The 15,774-nt window shown below is 44.7% G+C and overlaps 1 protein-coding gene and 1 long non-coding RNA gene across 2 annotated transcripts; one reads left to right on the top strand and one right to left on the bottom strand.

The window, feature by feature from the left end:
• Positions 1–1,745: 1,745 nt before the first annotated feature.
• Positions 1,746–4,674, bottom strand: LOC147436981 (uncharacterized). Its single transcript, XM_086486386.1, has one exon. The coding sequence runs from the start codon at positions 3,878–3,880 to the stop codon at positions 2,069–2,071; it is 1,812 nt and encodes a 603-aa protein (XP_086342512.1). The 5' UTR covers positions 3,881–4,674; the 3' UTR covers positions 1,746–2,068.
• Positions 4,675–14,407: 9,733 nt separating this feature from the next.
• LOC147436980 (uncharacterized) lies at positions 14,408–15,326 on the top strand. Its single transcript, XR_015184708.1, has 2 exons — positions 14,408–14,719; positions 14,817–15,326. It is a non-coding gene; the product is annotated as an uncharacterized LOC147436980 (long non-coding RNA).
• The last annotated feature ends 448 nt before the right edge of the window (positions 15,327–15,774 follow it).

Below are 15,774 nucleotides of genomic sequence, written 5' to 3'. Positions count from 1 at the left end.
CTCCCACTCCCACCCCCACCATCCACATGTCACAAGCTGCTTGCTCTTGCCAGTGCGCTCTGCAGCCCGACGACACAGGGACACACACATCACACGTGCGAGAGAGAGAGAGAGAGAGAGAGAGAGAGAGAGAGAGGTGCATGTCGCTGCCACCGGCGGTCCCCTCCCTCCATGTGGTGAAAATGATCTATTGACAAGGGTGACATGGGCTTGGAGCCATGAAAACACAAAGCAAGCTCGACTTTAAAAACTAGGAGAAGGAGGACGAATCAACACATTATTCTGTAGCTTCATCATCAACAGGGCAATACCTGTATAAAGAGGGGAGAAAGAGAAGTTCAGATGCGATGTTTCACATCAATACGGAGCTCTGTCGATGGTGAAAGTCCACATAACACCGACAGATACATGTAGTCAAAGCCCAAAGCGAGAGTTAGCTAGCCTAGGCATGTGGGCTTTATGACAACCATTTCTTTCATGGCCGCTTCTTTGAGCTACCCAATGTCAATATTGTTGGCATGTCCAAGCTAAAAAAATCCACATAGCACCACTAGACGTGATGCCGCAGTCGCGCTTGGCACTGCTTTGGTCAACATGTATGCCAAATGTGGTGCCCTTCATAAAGCACAAAAAGTGCTTGAGAAGTTTCCTATATAGGATGTCGTTTCTAGGAATGTAATGATTGTAGGATATGCCCAACTTGGCCAGGGCCAAGGAGCTCTAGACATTTTCCAACAGATGTGAAGTGAGGGTGTCTCTCTAGATGCAATCACATATGCTATGGATGTTTTCAATTGATGTGAAGCGAGAGTGTCTCTCCAGATGCAATGTTGTCTCAAGGAGTGCATTGATCACTGGATATAACCAACACGGTCAGGTTAGAGAGAGAGAGAGAGAGTTATTTTCAGTAGATACAGAGAGAGGGTATCTCTCCAAACGGAATCATGTACACTTGCACCTTGAAGGCATGTGGCATTACACAAAATGCTCATATGGGCAAAAGAATTCACTATGACATTGTTAGTTAGTGGTTGTCAAAAGAAAACATCGTACTTGGCATTGCCTTGGTCAATGTGTGTGCCAAATGTAGTGCATTTCATAAAGCACAAAAAGTGCTTGAGGACCTTCCTGTTTAGGATGTCGTTCTTGAAATGCACTAATTGCGGGATATGCCTAATTTGGGCAAATCCAAGGAGCTTTGGGGTGTGTTCAATGGATGTGACATTGTGCTTGGCACTACCTTGGTCGCTATGTATCCTCTCAAAACAAGCATTTTTTAATTTCAAAGCGGTGCGATCGTAGGCAACCGAGTAAAGCTATAGAGCTCTAGGCACCTGAGGGACTAACTGAGGCACAATGGGGATGTGTGTGTGTGTGTGTGTGTGTGTGTGAGAGAGAGAGAGAGAGAGAGAGAGAGAGAGAGAGAGAGGATGCCTACCAACTCATCGTAGAGAGACATAGAGAGAGTCGTTTGTGGTGTGGTTTGCAGGTCCCGATAGAGAGAGATAGAGAGAGTGGTTGGCATACTGTGCCTTAGAGTGGCGCTTACCAAGTTACCCGAGAGAGAGAGAGAGAGAGAGAGAGAGAGAGAGAGAGAGAGAGAGAGGTGTTGTGTGGTGTGCAGGTTGAGGCACATAGAGATAAAGAGAGTGGTTGATCGTCATCGAAGGCCTTACCGTTGTACCATTGGTAAGAGCGAGGGAGACCCACCGTAGGCGAGTCGCGCGAACTAGTAAATACCTAAAGCCAAGATAAATATTGGGATCACATTCTAAAGCCAAAATAAATATTGGGATCACATTGGGCTATTCACTATTCAGTTTGAGAATAGAGATGCTCATTGCTATAAACTTTAACAAAGCCAATCATGCCAAAAACTCAAGCTCATCAGGCGACAGGCTCTTGCAGCCTTTTCAGCATATCTGAAGCTTTTTCAACGCAGAAAAAGTTGAGGCTCGAGAAACCCTGCTTGCTCATTCCTGCGAAACCAACCTAATGGAATACCTGATAAAGATAAAAGCAATGCATTGGGTGCCCACTACTATAGTTTTTTTGAGAAAATTAAAGCTTATTTCTTGGCACTTTCGCAGATTTTCTGAATGGCCTGCTTCTTATAGATAGCGGGCTTTAGGCCAGTGGCGGGACGGGAGATCACATTGCCGTCTGTGTCAATGATGCGAGTCTGGGCCCACTGATCACCATAAGGGTCGAGCCCCAGGCGGAAGCGGAGCCTCTCCACTACCTCCACGTCGGCGGCCCAGAAGTAGGGTGGTGACCTCCCGCCGCGATTTGCAGCCTCTGCAGGCCTTATCCGACTGTTCACTGTGGTTGCGAAGTTAAACTTGATATCTAGCCCTAGCTCCTCCTTCCCGCCATCGCACAGCAAAGCCACCAGCGCATTACCTGCGTAGATGTTGGTTGCTTGCCATGTATCACCTGCTCCACCTGCTACAATAGCCTGCAGCTTGCAGCATAGCTTCTCCAGCCTGCTCAATCCTTCGCCTATCTCCAGTCGCACAGTCCCTGTCATTAATCTTGGAAGGATGAGCCTTTGAAGGGCGGCGCATCTGGTGGCAGCGCCGTACAAGTGGTGGCGGACATGAGGGTGGCGACAGCAGGCCTCGAAGGCCCTCACCTGGAAGAGCAGCGTCGGCCGGATCGGCTCTAGAAGGAGCTCAACCAGCGTATCCACCACTGTGCTATTCGTGGCAGGGTCTTTGAGGAGAAAGGGGTATTGCTTATTCAAAAATGGCAACCCCGCCCACGCCCTCCCCAACGCCTCCACGCTGTTGAGAGCCGACTCTGCATCCTTTCCTGCGCCAAACATTCTCTCCCGCAATGCCCAAAACAGCGCCACTTGCGACTCTATCCTAGACTCCTCCACCCACAATCCCGGAAGATTCGCTGCCGCTATCTGCTTCCACATGTCGCCTGCCCCTTTCAAGTAATCGCACGCCATCGCTATGCCATGCTTCCCTTTATATAAGTGCCTAATCATATCCTTGTTGAGCTTCTTTATCAAGGGCGGCCGAATGTTGCGTTTGTAATCGCCTGCAAGCTTCGTGAATGCGAAATCCAGGATGTCCACCCGGTCTGCTTCCGGCAACCCCATGTCCACTGCTATCCTGTAGACCTCATCTTGAAAGCTTATGAGGCTATCCTCCTGGAGATCACGCCTTTGGGAGAAGCAGGCAGCGGACAGAGTAGCTAGTGTACTCAGGCCCGTGCTTCCGTCGTAGCACAAGCGCAGAATGGGGCGAAGCACAGAGGAAAGGACCGCGAATATCGAATTGCAGAGGACAATTATGTAGAAAATAAGAAGCGCAGGGGGGAGATTAAGGCTAGGGCCCTGAGTTGGATCGGGGGTGGTTTCTGAGAGGGGATAGCCATATTGAGAGGCGAGGACAAGGCGGACGCAGGTGGAAACGAGGCTGGCAGCGGCGAGGATGAAGCTGAGGGACTGACCCAGGAGGTCGAGACGCAGAGTGTGGGAGGCTTGGCGGTCGTCGAACTCGAAGTCTTCGGGGAGTGGGCGCTCGCGAAAAAAAGCGCGAGAGAGGAGTTTGCTGAAGGTCTGGACGATGAAGAGGCGCATGCCCTCGGCCAGGAGGAGGCTGCTGATGAGGTAGAAATCGAGGAGGCGGAGAGCAGGAGCGAAGCCACCGAGCAGCACAACAGTGGCCCAGGTGAGGGCGCAGTAGCCCATGAAGCGCGACAGAAGCTGCAGGCCTGCAACCAGAAGGGCATTCATCTTTGCCCGGCTTGCCCTGTCGTCGAAGGAGGGCGCCTCATTTTGCTGTTGCTGTTGCTGCTGCTGTACTTCATGACCCCTATTGTTTGCTTGGTGTTGTAGCTGACTAATAGTTGCAGGTGCAGCCATGGCTGACTGTCGTGTTGTAAATTAGAATGAAGCCGCTGCGCTCGCCGATGTCCAGGCTAGCTGCTTTGTATATTCATCAGTCTCAGACTCAGTCTTACTGCCATCGCCGATGGCCCATCGCTGCAATTGGTCAAGTTACAGTGTAAGCCGAGATGTCATGTCGGCACTGTTGGTAATCGACGGGGTGAACGGTCAACTCCATGATCCTCCAACCATGAGTCCAGACTCCATGACCGTGTTGTTCAAAAAGCCCAACGCGTCTCTTCTCTGATTTCTCTATTTCCAGCACATGGCCCATTTGCAAATTGACCGCAGTGGTCGGCTCCCGACTCCCAGTCCCTACTCCCTCAGGACTAAGGCCCCTGTCACACAAGGGCACCGGACAAGGCGAGTTTGGCTTTTCAGGCAGCCTGCATGTCACACAATTCACACAGTACTACCCTATTTCAAAGGCTGCTGCAGCGTATCACGCTATCACAGATCTAAAGGCATGAGCAAGGTGTGCCCATGTCAAGAGTTCAAGGGCCTATCGTGCATTTTCGTGGGGCCTTCACTCTTGATTTCTGTTGATGTGGACAAGGGGGTAACTTCGGCTGCACTTTCGCTACCTATTACACCAAGGCCAACTCAAAGTTTCACACACATCCAACGCTCATCTACGCTGTCGGATTGCGGATCTGCACTATTGTGAGCACATTGTGATCGTGTTGTAATCACAATGTGATCCCCTTGTGAGCCACCAATGGGTGTGATCTCAATGTGATCTGTACAAACACAAAACCCGATATTTACTTTATATGTCGCATTTATACATTACCTATCAAGTCGTGAGACAAATAGCTTAACGGTAAGGCATTGGCTAGCAAGCTTGAGGTAGTGAGTTTGAACACTAGTCCCCCACCCAGATGGCACTTTTATCTTTCCAAGGGAACCTTTAAATTCTTTAAACATTCCGCTTGTCGGATGCAGTTTATATGCACATTGTTGATCCCTACTGGGATTTGGGTGTCATTTAGTGTCATGGTGGGCGAGCTCCCACTCTGGTAATTTGGTCCGCAAGACTACACCCAAACAAACCCTTGTGACCACATTTGACCAGCTTAGAAATCCCCAAAAAAAATACAAGATATTTTTGAAGAAAGAGTGGAATAATTCAATTAAGAGGAGAGAAAAATATACAAGGATCCCATAGGAAGGGGGTGGGATCGCCCCAAGTCAGATACAACTCACATTATGGAATCTCTATTCTTGAGTCTAATGGAAGAGAAGAGTTTAGAAATGCTTATAATTCTCCATTGTTGCCATTTTATATCTTTCTATAAATTTGTGTGAGAGGAACATGGTACAGAGGCTTCCACCGTGTTGAGAACTACTTTAGCTAAATCATGTGAAGCATTAAAATTGAACTTTGAAAGTTATGAGAAAACATTACAACATTCCTATGTATGCGCATAAATAAAAAAAGCATCCCTCTCCATATGTTCCACAAAGGGATGTCCAGAACCGTTTAGTTTCCAAGCACTAGACTCTTTACATCAATCTTCTGTTACTAGAACTGAGAAAAAGATTTCTATATGAGAGATATAATCTCAATATGATCTTTGCAAACCAGAAGAGCGTTCATCTTTGTGCAGTGTGCCCTGTCGTCGAAACATTAGGAAGAGAATGAGTCTAAGAGTGTCATAAAATCTAATATCTAACCAATTCCCAAATGCTTTTCTCATATTAAACTGATCATTTAATGTGGGAGAATAAACGGGAACAAGGGTTAAGATATAGACATGTGCTTAGATCTATCTCAACACGGGGCCAATGGTAAAGGGGCCCAAATGAGAGATGGTCTATCAAAGAGCAAGGCTAACCAATAGAGCATAAGACCTTAGGGTTAGCTTCATTGAAGACCTCCAATAATTAGTGTAAAAGTCCTTTGACCTTAGGTAAGCTAGGGTTGAGCTTGAGGTGGGAACCCGGCCCAAGCTTAAGGTGCTTGAGATGCTTGTCGTGCTTGATGACTAAGGTGCTTAAGGTGCCTGATGACTAAGATGCTTGAGGTGCTTGATGATTGAGATGCTCGAGGTGCTTGTCATGCTTGAGATGCTAGGGATGTACTTGAGGTGAGAACCCAGCCCAAGCTTGAGGGGCTTAAGGGCCAAGCCTGTGGTACTTCTTTAATTTCCGCTATTTTCCAATTAATAGGCCAATTTTATTACATTGGTATCATAGCATTTGGTTTTTCTTTTCTGGCTTAAGAAGAGAGGTCCTTAAGTAGCCTATAAATGGTTGATTTTGTTAATTAAATTAGGGTAAGTGGAACTGGGATCTATTATCGATTTTGTTGAGCCCACTATGTGAGATATGGTGCAGACCTCAGGAGCTTTGGACTTGCCTATGGCTTTACCATTATTGAGCCATAAGAAGTCCGAAAGGAGCTAGCCCTCGGCAACTCTGCTATGCTAGACCTACTCCACTACTCTCTATAATTAACCACTTCGAGCCGTGGGTGTAGATACTTAAGAGCGGATTTTCAAAGGTTAAGCGGAGTGGCAACTAAGGTTTTGAATTGCCAAAGCATACACTATGTACATACAAAAATTTTGTTAACATGGCTGACAATAATCAAGAGAGTAGAATGAACATTGATAGCTTTGATTTTGCACATGAAGGTGCTAATGATGATGCCCCCATGTTTGTGAATTATCTCGCTACTAGGTTGTAGCAAGCTATGGGCAGCCCTGCCTTGCAAGCCAAAGTTACTCAAGAACTTCGCGATTATGGAATTTCCCTTTCTCTCCAAGAGGAGAGAGAGCTTAGGAGGCCTCTTGAAGAGAACCCCAAAAGAAGACTCTCTCCCATACGAGAGGAGGAATCCAAAGATCAAGAAAGCAATGACTTTAAGTTCCTCTGAAGGTGTGGCTCCATGAAGACGACGGTCTAGACGATCGTCCACTCCTTCCAAGAGGAGTGGATGATTGACACATAGTCCTTCTCCTCGTCATTTTGAAAGGGAAGAGAGGAAACAAAGGAAGAAAAGGGCTAGAAAGAGGCCTCTTCTCCTTGTTCTTCACCTTCCTCCTCTTCCGACAAAAGCTATGGATATTCTCCTAGAGAATACAAGAAGGGAGGACATCATAAATCATACCCTGCATGGCGAAGGTCACAAAAGCTAAAGAAGTTCAAGGAGGGAGGAGAGAGTATCTCTTTTCTCACCTATGATGGCTTTCATCCAGCAATTTGATGCGGCCTTTGGAGACGAGGGCTTCACAGAGTCCTCCACGCTACTCCATGTAGCTATGCATTTCCAAAAATCAGCTCGTCAATGGTGGGCTAGCCTTCGTAGCAACGGCGAAGCTCCAAAGACATGAAAACTCTATGAGTTTCCATCATGAAGCAATTCCTTGCAAGCGATGCAAAGGACAAAGTGCTTACCGAATGGTGCAGGTTGAAGCTTCTCTCTCATGAGTCTATCCACAAGTATGTTGACAAGTTTTGCGATTTACATCTCAAAGCTATTGTCTTTCAAAAGATAGACTTTGCCGAGAAAAAGCCTGAATTTTATGCGGGATTACCTGAAAAGATGGCCGAATACATCAACTCTCAACGGCCTAGTTCTATCACCGAAGTAATCCATCACACCATGGTTGCTTCACGCATCAATTTCCATCAAGGGGCTAGACGGAATGCCAAGCCCATGGAAAACAAAGACAAAAATGATGCAAAGGGGAAGTCCAATGCTCAAAATTCTTCCCAAGGCACTTCCAACAACAACAACAACAATTGGTCCAAGGAGAAGGGAGTTTACAAAGGCAAAAACAAACTCTCTCCTGAAGAGCTTGAAGATTTTCGCAAGGACCATAAGTGTTTCAAATGTGGGGAGTAGGGACATGGCTATCATTCTTGCCCCAAGAAGAATGCTCGCAATGAGACTCCTAGGGCTTCCACCGTTGAAGCTCCAAAAGAGGATGTTCATTGCAAAGGATCATCACTTTCCTATGCTTGGGTAAAGGTAAGAGAGCATGATGCCTTCATCTTGTTTGACCTGGCTCTACTCACAACTTTATATCAACGAAGTTGGCCACCAAGTTGGGCATTCAAGCTTTCGAGATGGGAGATATGGTAATGGCTGACACAACTTTCAAGGGATAACAAGACTCCGTTACTCCCTTGATTGTGGGAAGTTGAGGCTTCATGTCCAAAGCTATGTCAATAAAGAAGACTTTTTTATCTCTCCTCTCCAACATGAGGATGCTATCCTAGGGGCTCCACGGTTTGATCGCATGGCTGCCAATATGAAGTTCCCTGAAAGGAGAATCTACTTCACCTACAAGGGAAAGAACATGTATATAGATGCTAGTAAGCGTGGTCGCACTATTCCGCTTCCTGCTTTTGATAAATCAATGAAGAGCTCAGTTTTTGTGTACATGATTTTTGTCAAAGAGTGTCTAAAAGATCCTAATGTTTCATCAAATGTAAATGGTAGGAATCAAGAAGAGTTAGACTTGTCTAATTTTCTAAAAGGATTCCAAGATGTGTTCATCAATGATATCCCTATAGATTTACCTCCAAAAATAGGGGATGATGACCATCGAATTGAGCTCCTTCCAGGAAGCTCACCGCCTAACAAGCCTCCTTATCGAGTCTCTCAATCTCAAGAAGAGGAGATCATGAGGCAAGTACATGAGTTGGTAGACAAAGGGATGGTGAGGCCTAGCTCATCTCCCATAGAGGGAAGGCCAAAAAGTCCCTTGCTACTTAAAGTACAGGAAGATCTTCACTGCCGATGAGTATAGCTGCGTGACCTACAAGAATGTTTTCAAAAGATTAAGGAGGCTATATCTATCTCTCAACAAAGGCAAAAAGTTGCTGTTGACAATCACAGAAGGGCCCCAACATTCAAAGAAAATGATTGGGTCTTACTTAAGTTTCCTAAGGCTTGATTGAGGCAAACAACGGGCAAAAATCCTACGGGCCATCAAAAGTATTATGCTAAGCTAGCAAAAAGATACTATGGTCCTTTCCAAATCTTGAAGCCTATCAATGAGACGGCTTACCAACTCAAGTTGCCCAACCATTGGCTCATACACAATGCTTTTCATGTGAGCCTACTAAAGCCCTACAAAGGAGAGCCACCAAGTGAACCAATTATTGAAGACCCTCCCGAAGTTGAAGACCAAGAAGAGATGCTACAACCCGAAGTTATTTTTTGACATGAAGACAAGGTACTATGACATGGTAAGATTATCCGACGATATCTTATTAAGTTCAAGTTTATCCTTTTGAAGATGCTAGATGGATGCAAGGAATACAGCTTAAGGATAGTATGAACCTTGTCAATGCTTACAATGCTACATTAGAGTAAGCACATGTACTTTTTTTAAAAAAAATGACCAATGTTTTTGTCTTATAAGACTCTTTCTCTTTTTAATTGTGCACAAATTTAAATAGTATGCATGCTTAGAATCATGTTTGTGATGACGACGTCTCTCAAACACCAAGTAGAATTTATCACTCTACTTTGGGAGAATGAAATGGACTGAAGAGCGGACATGCTTGCGGCAGCTATGTCTCCCAAGCACCAAATGGATTAGTCATCCATCTTGGAAAGATGTCGTAGGGTAAAAAGGGATCCTCTACCTGCTAAGTAAGATTGACTAATGACTAAGGCTTTATCTCTTCTACCTCATAGTCGAGGATGACTAAGATTTCAAGAGAGAGGTAATGTCATAAAATCTAATATCTAACCAACCCAAATGATTTTCTCATATTAAACTGATCATTTATTGTGGAAGAATAAACGGGAACAAAGGTTAAGATATATACATGTGCTTATAGATCTATTTCAACATGGGGCCAATGGTAAAGGGGCCCAAGTGAGAGATGGTCTATCAAAGAGCAAGGCTAACCAATGGAGCATAAGACCTTAGGGTTAGCTTCATTGAAGACCTCCAATAATTAGTATAGAAGTCCTTTGACCTTAGGTAAGCTAGGGTTGAGGTTGAGGTGGGAACCCGGCCCAAGCTTAAGGTGCTTGATGACTAAGGTGCTTGAGGTGCCTGATGACTAAGGTGCTTGAGGTGCTTGATGATTGAGATGCTTGATGATTGAGATGGTTGAGGTGCTTGTCATGCTTGAGATGCTAGGGTTGTACTTGAGGTGAGAACCCAGCCCAAGCTTGAGGGGCTTAAGGGCCAAGCTTGTGGTGAGAACTAGGCCCAAGGTTGAGTGGCTTGAGGTGTGCAAAAGCCAAGATTCAATCTCTACAAGGAGGGGGCGAGCCTTACAAGAGGGGGGATGAGAGAGAACAGACACACTCACACAAGCCATGCTTGGTACAAAGAAAGCAAAAAAGACACTTTTCAAGTTCCTCCTCATGTGGCCCTCATGGTGTGCTTGAAGCCTATTGGTTGGCCACCCAAGGGGTCCAATGATAATTTAGGAGATTTAATTAATTGTCTTTGCATTTATCAAGCTCTCTCTCACAAAAGGGAAAGGGAGACACTTGTCCCAAGGCTACCCTTGTTGCTTGGTATGACTCTTGCTTATGATTGGCTAGGCCTAGATGGGTCCAATGAGCTTCAAGCATGAGCTACAAGGGGGGATCGACCAAAGCTATTAGGGGGTTTGCTTAGGGGGTATACTCTCCCACACACACACACACACACACACACATTCTCATGGTGTATTATGCAAAGTGCAAGAGCTACCTCTCCTTCTCCAAGAAAGTAGAGGTTGAGAGACTACACCAACACTTTTGGCTATGGAATGCAAATCCAACCAAGAGCCATGCTTCAATGCTTAAGCTTGCCATCTTCGTTACTATGCTATTATGTATGCTAGCAAGAAGAGTGATGATAAGTGAGGAACTACTTATTTCTCCTATGAAATGTTTCTTCTTCCTCTTCCCTACCCTCATTCCCTGCTAGCTTTCTCCACCTTCAAAGGTGTTTGAGGTCTTAGGACTGAGGCTTGGGATAGTTAATGCTTTCCACAAAGTTTATGTTATGCTTGTGATGCATGAATATTTCCATCTTCATTGCATCACCTAGGTCAGCACAAAGATTGTATTGTAACAAGTCTCTCTTGATGGGAGAAATCATAATACAAATGCCTATTGGAGGGGGGACCGGCTCCATATAAATCCGGTCCTCAATTTTTGTCATGTTCTCTTAATTCTCTCTCTTGCAAAAGTATTGTTCAAGCCAAGTTAACTAAATGTTGTGCTTATGTTGCTACCATCAATTATGTTCACCCGCTTTGCTCAAAGTAATTTCACAAAAGTACTCTCTTTAATTTCCGCTATTCTCAAGTTAATAGGCCAATTCCATTACAAGGAGGGCCTTTTGATTTGGCGATTTAAGGAAGCAAAAACTTTTGTATTAAGAAAGTAACGAAAGGATAGCTTTTGAATTCAAACTGGCAAAACGGCTAGTTTATTTGAATTCAAAGTTTCTTCCCAAAATGGAATTTAAAATCTAGCGGGTAAAACCATATCATGTAGCAGATCTATGGAAAGAGCTCGATGCGTAGATTGTAGATCTATGATCTCCGCTCAAATCGGAGATGATATGTGGGAGTTATGGAAGACCGAAAATCATAAACCTGTTCACCTCCTTTTTGGGGAAAATAGTGCGTCCTTTGACCACTCTTACATATCTCTTACACACCCACCATTCTTGCACACATGGCGTATACCTATTTGTCAAAATGTTAATCACCTCCATAAGCTCATGGAAAATAAAGAGGCCCTCCTACACCCCATCCTCTTCCTAATGGAGGGCGGCTCATTTTGTTGTTGCGGTTGTTGTACTTCATGACCCCTATTGTTTGCTTGGTGTTGTACTTGACCTATTTCAATAATTGTTTGATGTTGTTGAGGTGCAGCCATGGCTGACTGTTGTGATGTTAATTAGAATGAATCCACTTCGCTCGCCGATGCCCATGCTAGCTACTTTGTATATTCATCAGTCTCAAAATTAGCCTTACTGCCATCGCTGCAATTGGTCAAGTTACAAACAATGTAAGCCGAGCTGTCATGTTGGCACTGTTGGTAATTGACCGGGCCCACGGTCAACTCCATACTCCTCCCCTTGGCACTTGCATGTTGTTGGTTGACCCCAATGTCAATTTGCAAATTGACCATAGTGGCCGGCTCCCGAGTCCGACTCCGAGTCCCTACTCCCTCAGAACTATGGCCCCTGTCACACAGGGGCATCGGAAAAGGCAAGTTTGGCTATTTCGCCATTGATGCCATTTTATATCTTTATATAAATTGGTGTGAGGGGAACATGGTATAGAGGCTTCCACCGTTTCCTTACATAAGTTGACAGCTACTTTAGCTGAATCATGTTAAGATTATGAATGGTCTAGACAATAAATAAGAGCGAAATTTGGTGGTAGCAAACATTAATGCAAGCACCATGTGCTCCACTACTGTGTATCCCTTTTCTGATGGAGTCATCATGCAACTAGAGAAGTAGATAGGGTGCATGAAAGAAGTTCGAGGATTCTTTTGCATCAATACTGCCCCAAGTGTGTCATTGCCCACACTAGGGTTTACATAAAACATCTCGTTCCACTTTGGAGGTGCAATGGTGGGAAGTGAGGCTAGAATTTGTTTTACCTCATTGACCTGTTGTTCATTTTCTTCACTCCAAGTGAAGACCTCTTGATGGGTAACTTGTTGTAAAGGGAGAAACACTTGAGAGAGCAGATGAACGAACCTACTCAAATTTCCCACATGTTCCACAAAGGGATGCCCGGAACCGTACAGTTTCCAAGAAGTAGACTATGTACATCAATCTTCTGTTAGCAGAACTGAGAACAAGATTTCTCTATGAGAGATATGATCTCAATATGATCTTTGCATTATTATTGCAGTTGAAGAATAGGTGAGGGATATCATGGGATATCTTCCATGCAGGCTTTGCATTTTGGGCATTTGCCATCATTGACACCGGCTCTATGTGCTTTGTCAGCACTCCATAATCCTTGTTGGATGATTAACGACATAAGGGTGTTGTGTTTATTGGCTATTGGGTAAGGTCATAGACATTTAAACTTGCAGGTCCATTGCTTGTAGCTCCATTTGAAGCCTCCATCACTTGTTCAACTTCCTCTTCATATCTTCTTCCACTCCACCTTTGAGCTTGTATTGTTTGAAGATCTCCAGAGTAATGTTACTTGTTAAGTTTTTCACCCTACAAAAACTCAAGGGAAGGCAAGTTTTAGCCAAGAACATTCAACTCTTCCCAAACACCACACAACTTCACTGTTGGAGTCTAGATCTCTTTGGAGTGAGGATTCAGACTTCAATCTATGATTCTCAAACATGTCTCCCCATTATTTTATCCCAAATTTGAAACACCTACTATGAGCTCTTCTTCTAGTAGGTATCAACTTTTGCTTAGCTGCAAAATATCCAAACCATGTTGGGTCACTTTGAAAACAAAAATAGTTAGATTTGAAGTCCATGGAGGGGCTCCACTGGCTTCTAATGACCTGTCAGAACCTGCAAACAAGTTTTGAACCAGCAAGCTTGAAAGACTTGTACTCTTGTAGTTTGAATTTGTGTAAATTTCTTTTGAGGAGGAACTACTCTCAAGATCCATTTTCCATCCTTTTTTGTAGTTATCATGTGTAGGTTGGAAAGGCCTATCCCAGCTTTGCATTTGGGAAGAGAACAGGTATCCCATGCCACCTTGGAGATCTTGGGATAATCTATACCTCCTCCCAGTAAAAAATTCTAGTTAGATAAAAAACAATGTTCATCAGATAGTTGGGTATGCAAGCCTTGGTGATCAGTTGTCATCTGCCTGCGGGAACATCGGTTATAGCATGCAGGTAAGAGTCAGTTTGTAGTCATATATCTGTAATAGAATTTAATCAAATTAATGCATAGCGTGAGTTCTTTGCTTTTGGCTGATGTACCGAGTCTCTCTCTCTCTCTCTCTCTCTCTCTCTCTCTCTTACTTTTTCTGCTTGTACTCTTGCCATGGATCCGATAGGCCACCATCCTCCCTAAGACCATCAACTGGTATCAGAGCCTGTACCCAACCTCGTGACGGCGTGAGAACAACCGCTTGTAGAAGAGGAAGCAACCATGTCGATATGCAGCAAACCGAGCACAAACAGCAGCAACACGAGCGCCCTGGCTTTCTGAGCGTTTTCTGACACTTGCAAATTTGCTCATACGCCTTCTACAGCCCGCCTTGAATGTTTTTTGGCTTCGACCTGTCATTTGTGCGCCATCTCTGCAATACAGTGGTCGTTTTCTTTTTGGCCTGCCCAAATGGCAAAGGCTATAGAGATGGCTTCTCTTTTTGGTGACTAAAATATTTTTTATTTATTTTGTGGGTTTATATCAAGAACCACTATTTGGCATGATTAAAATATAAGGATTAGCCATGTGAGGGAGTGATGAGATGTGTCTAGGGTTGCGGAGTCTCATCATTTGTCTTCTTTACCGCTTTGGAGTTTGCAAGCTCTTACCGAGCCCCAAGGTTCGACCGGGGAACCAAGCAGCGGATTCCCTGTGTGTGAGTCACCCATGGCGGGGTTGAGAGAGAGAGAGAGAGAGAGAGAGAGAGAGAGAGAGAGGCTTGTGACTGTGTCATGGTTCACTCACGTATTGAACACATTGTAGCATTTGGGATTCAGATGAACAGTAGAAGCCGCTTCAAGGCTAGCACTTATTTCGCTGTACCAACTGTTCTGCTGAACTTTTTGGGCTTCACATTTTATGGCTTTTGCAGTGTTTTTCTGCCCCCTACGTAGTAGCGCAACCCTAAATTGGCGAACTTGAAAGCGGATGGGGTTTTCATGCCGCCGCAGACGCATGTTTAGGTAATCATTTGTTTGCTTGGGTTATTTTTGTTTCTCTACACATTTGAACCTTAGCCTACTTTGCTTCTCTGATAATGGAACTGTTGGTGAAAAGCAGAGTTACTGGACCGAGTCCCCATCTTCTGATCCCTCCTACCCCCCGCTCTCTGTCATTCGCTTACTCAAGTTGATCTCGTCATCTACACCGGCATTGACAGCGAGGCTAAAGCCATGAAGCATTATGATAGGGTTCCACATTCTGCAGAGTTGGTGCTTTCGTCATGCTCCCAGTTCAAGTTTCATGATTATGCAGTTTATTTAAATGCACATTAGGTTAATTAGTACTCTAATTTCTCACGATTATCTGTGCATCCTGGTTCCGAATTTGCATGGTGGACCTTCTTGGCGATGTGGTTTGCTCATTTGAGTGTTGGCCTCTCGAGTAGGGTGGTCGTGGCTGTGAGCCTGTGGGCCGTGTGTTGTGTTTGTAGGGAAAACTCAGGGAGCAGTTATGTATAGCATGGCATCAGTCCCTCGATCCCATTTGTTTTGTTCAGTGGTGCCTACAGTGAGTGAGCTGTGGCATCGAACCCTCTCATTAAGGGTCAATTCAACAATATGTTTTGTTTACGCCACCGCGAGAATTTTGTCTTGGAGACATTGTAGAGTCTTCAATGTATTTAGATAAGTGTGGATGATGTGAAGGTTACTTATGATGCAATTTTTGTTCTTGCTCATCTCTTGTGCTTTGTTGTTGAGTGAAGCGTACTTCTCCTCTTCATCTTGTTTAAAATGGCAGTTGCGGATTATTTGAATGCGCATCAAGCTAATTTGCACTAATTTCAATGCTGATGTGTGCAACCTGGTTCTGAGATTACAGTCTTTTCATGCTGGTGTGGGCCAGGCTGAAGCTGGATCTGGTGGTACATTGTTCAGTGACAGTGAAGAGTGCCTTTGGCAATAGAGATTCCAAAATCTTCCTTGCTCGTATGCCTCATCCAGATTGTTGCTTTCGTGCTAGCACTTGTCACATATGCCGAGATTTAGCAGCAAAAGGCCTTTATGTTGTATATTCT

This window comes from Adiantum capillus-veneris, chromosome 17 (assembly GCF_014529385.1).
Source record: "Adiantum capillus-veneris isolate H3 chromosome 17, ASM1452938v2, whole genome shotgun sequence".
Lineage (NCBI taxonomy): Eukaryota > Viridiplantae > Streptophyta > Polypodiopsida > Polypodiales > Pteridaceae > Adiantum > Adiantum capillus-veneris.
The sequence above is the reverse complement of the archived record's forward strand: the minus strand, read 5'-3'. Positions and strand labels throughout refer to the sequence as shown.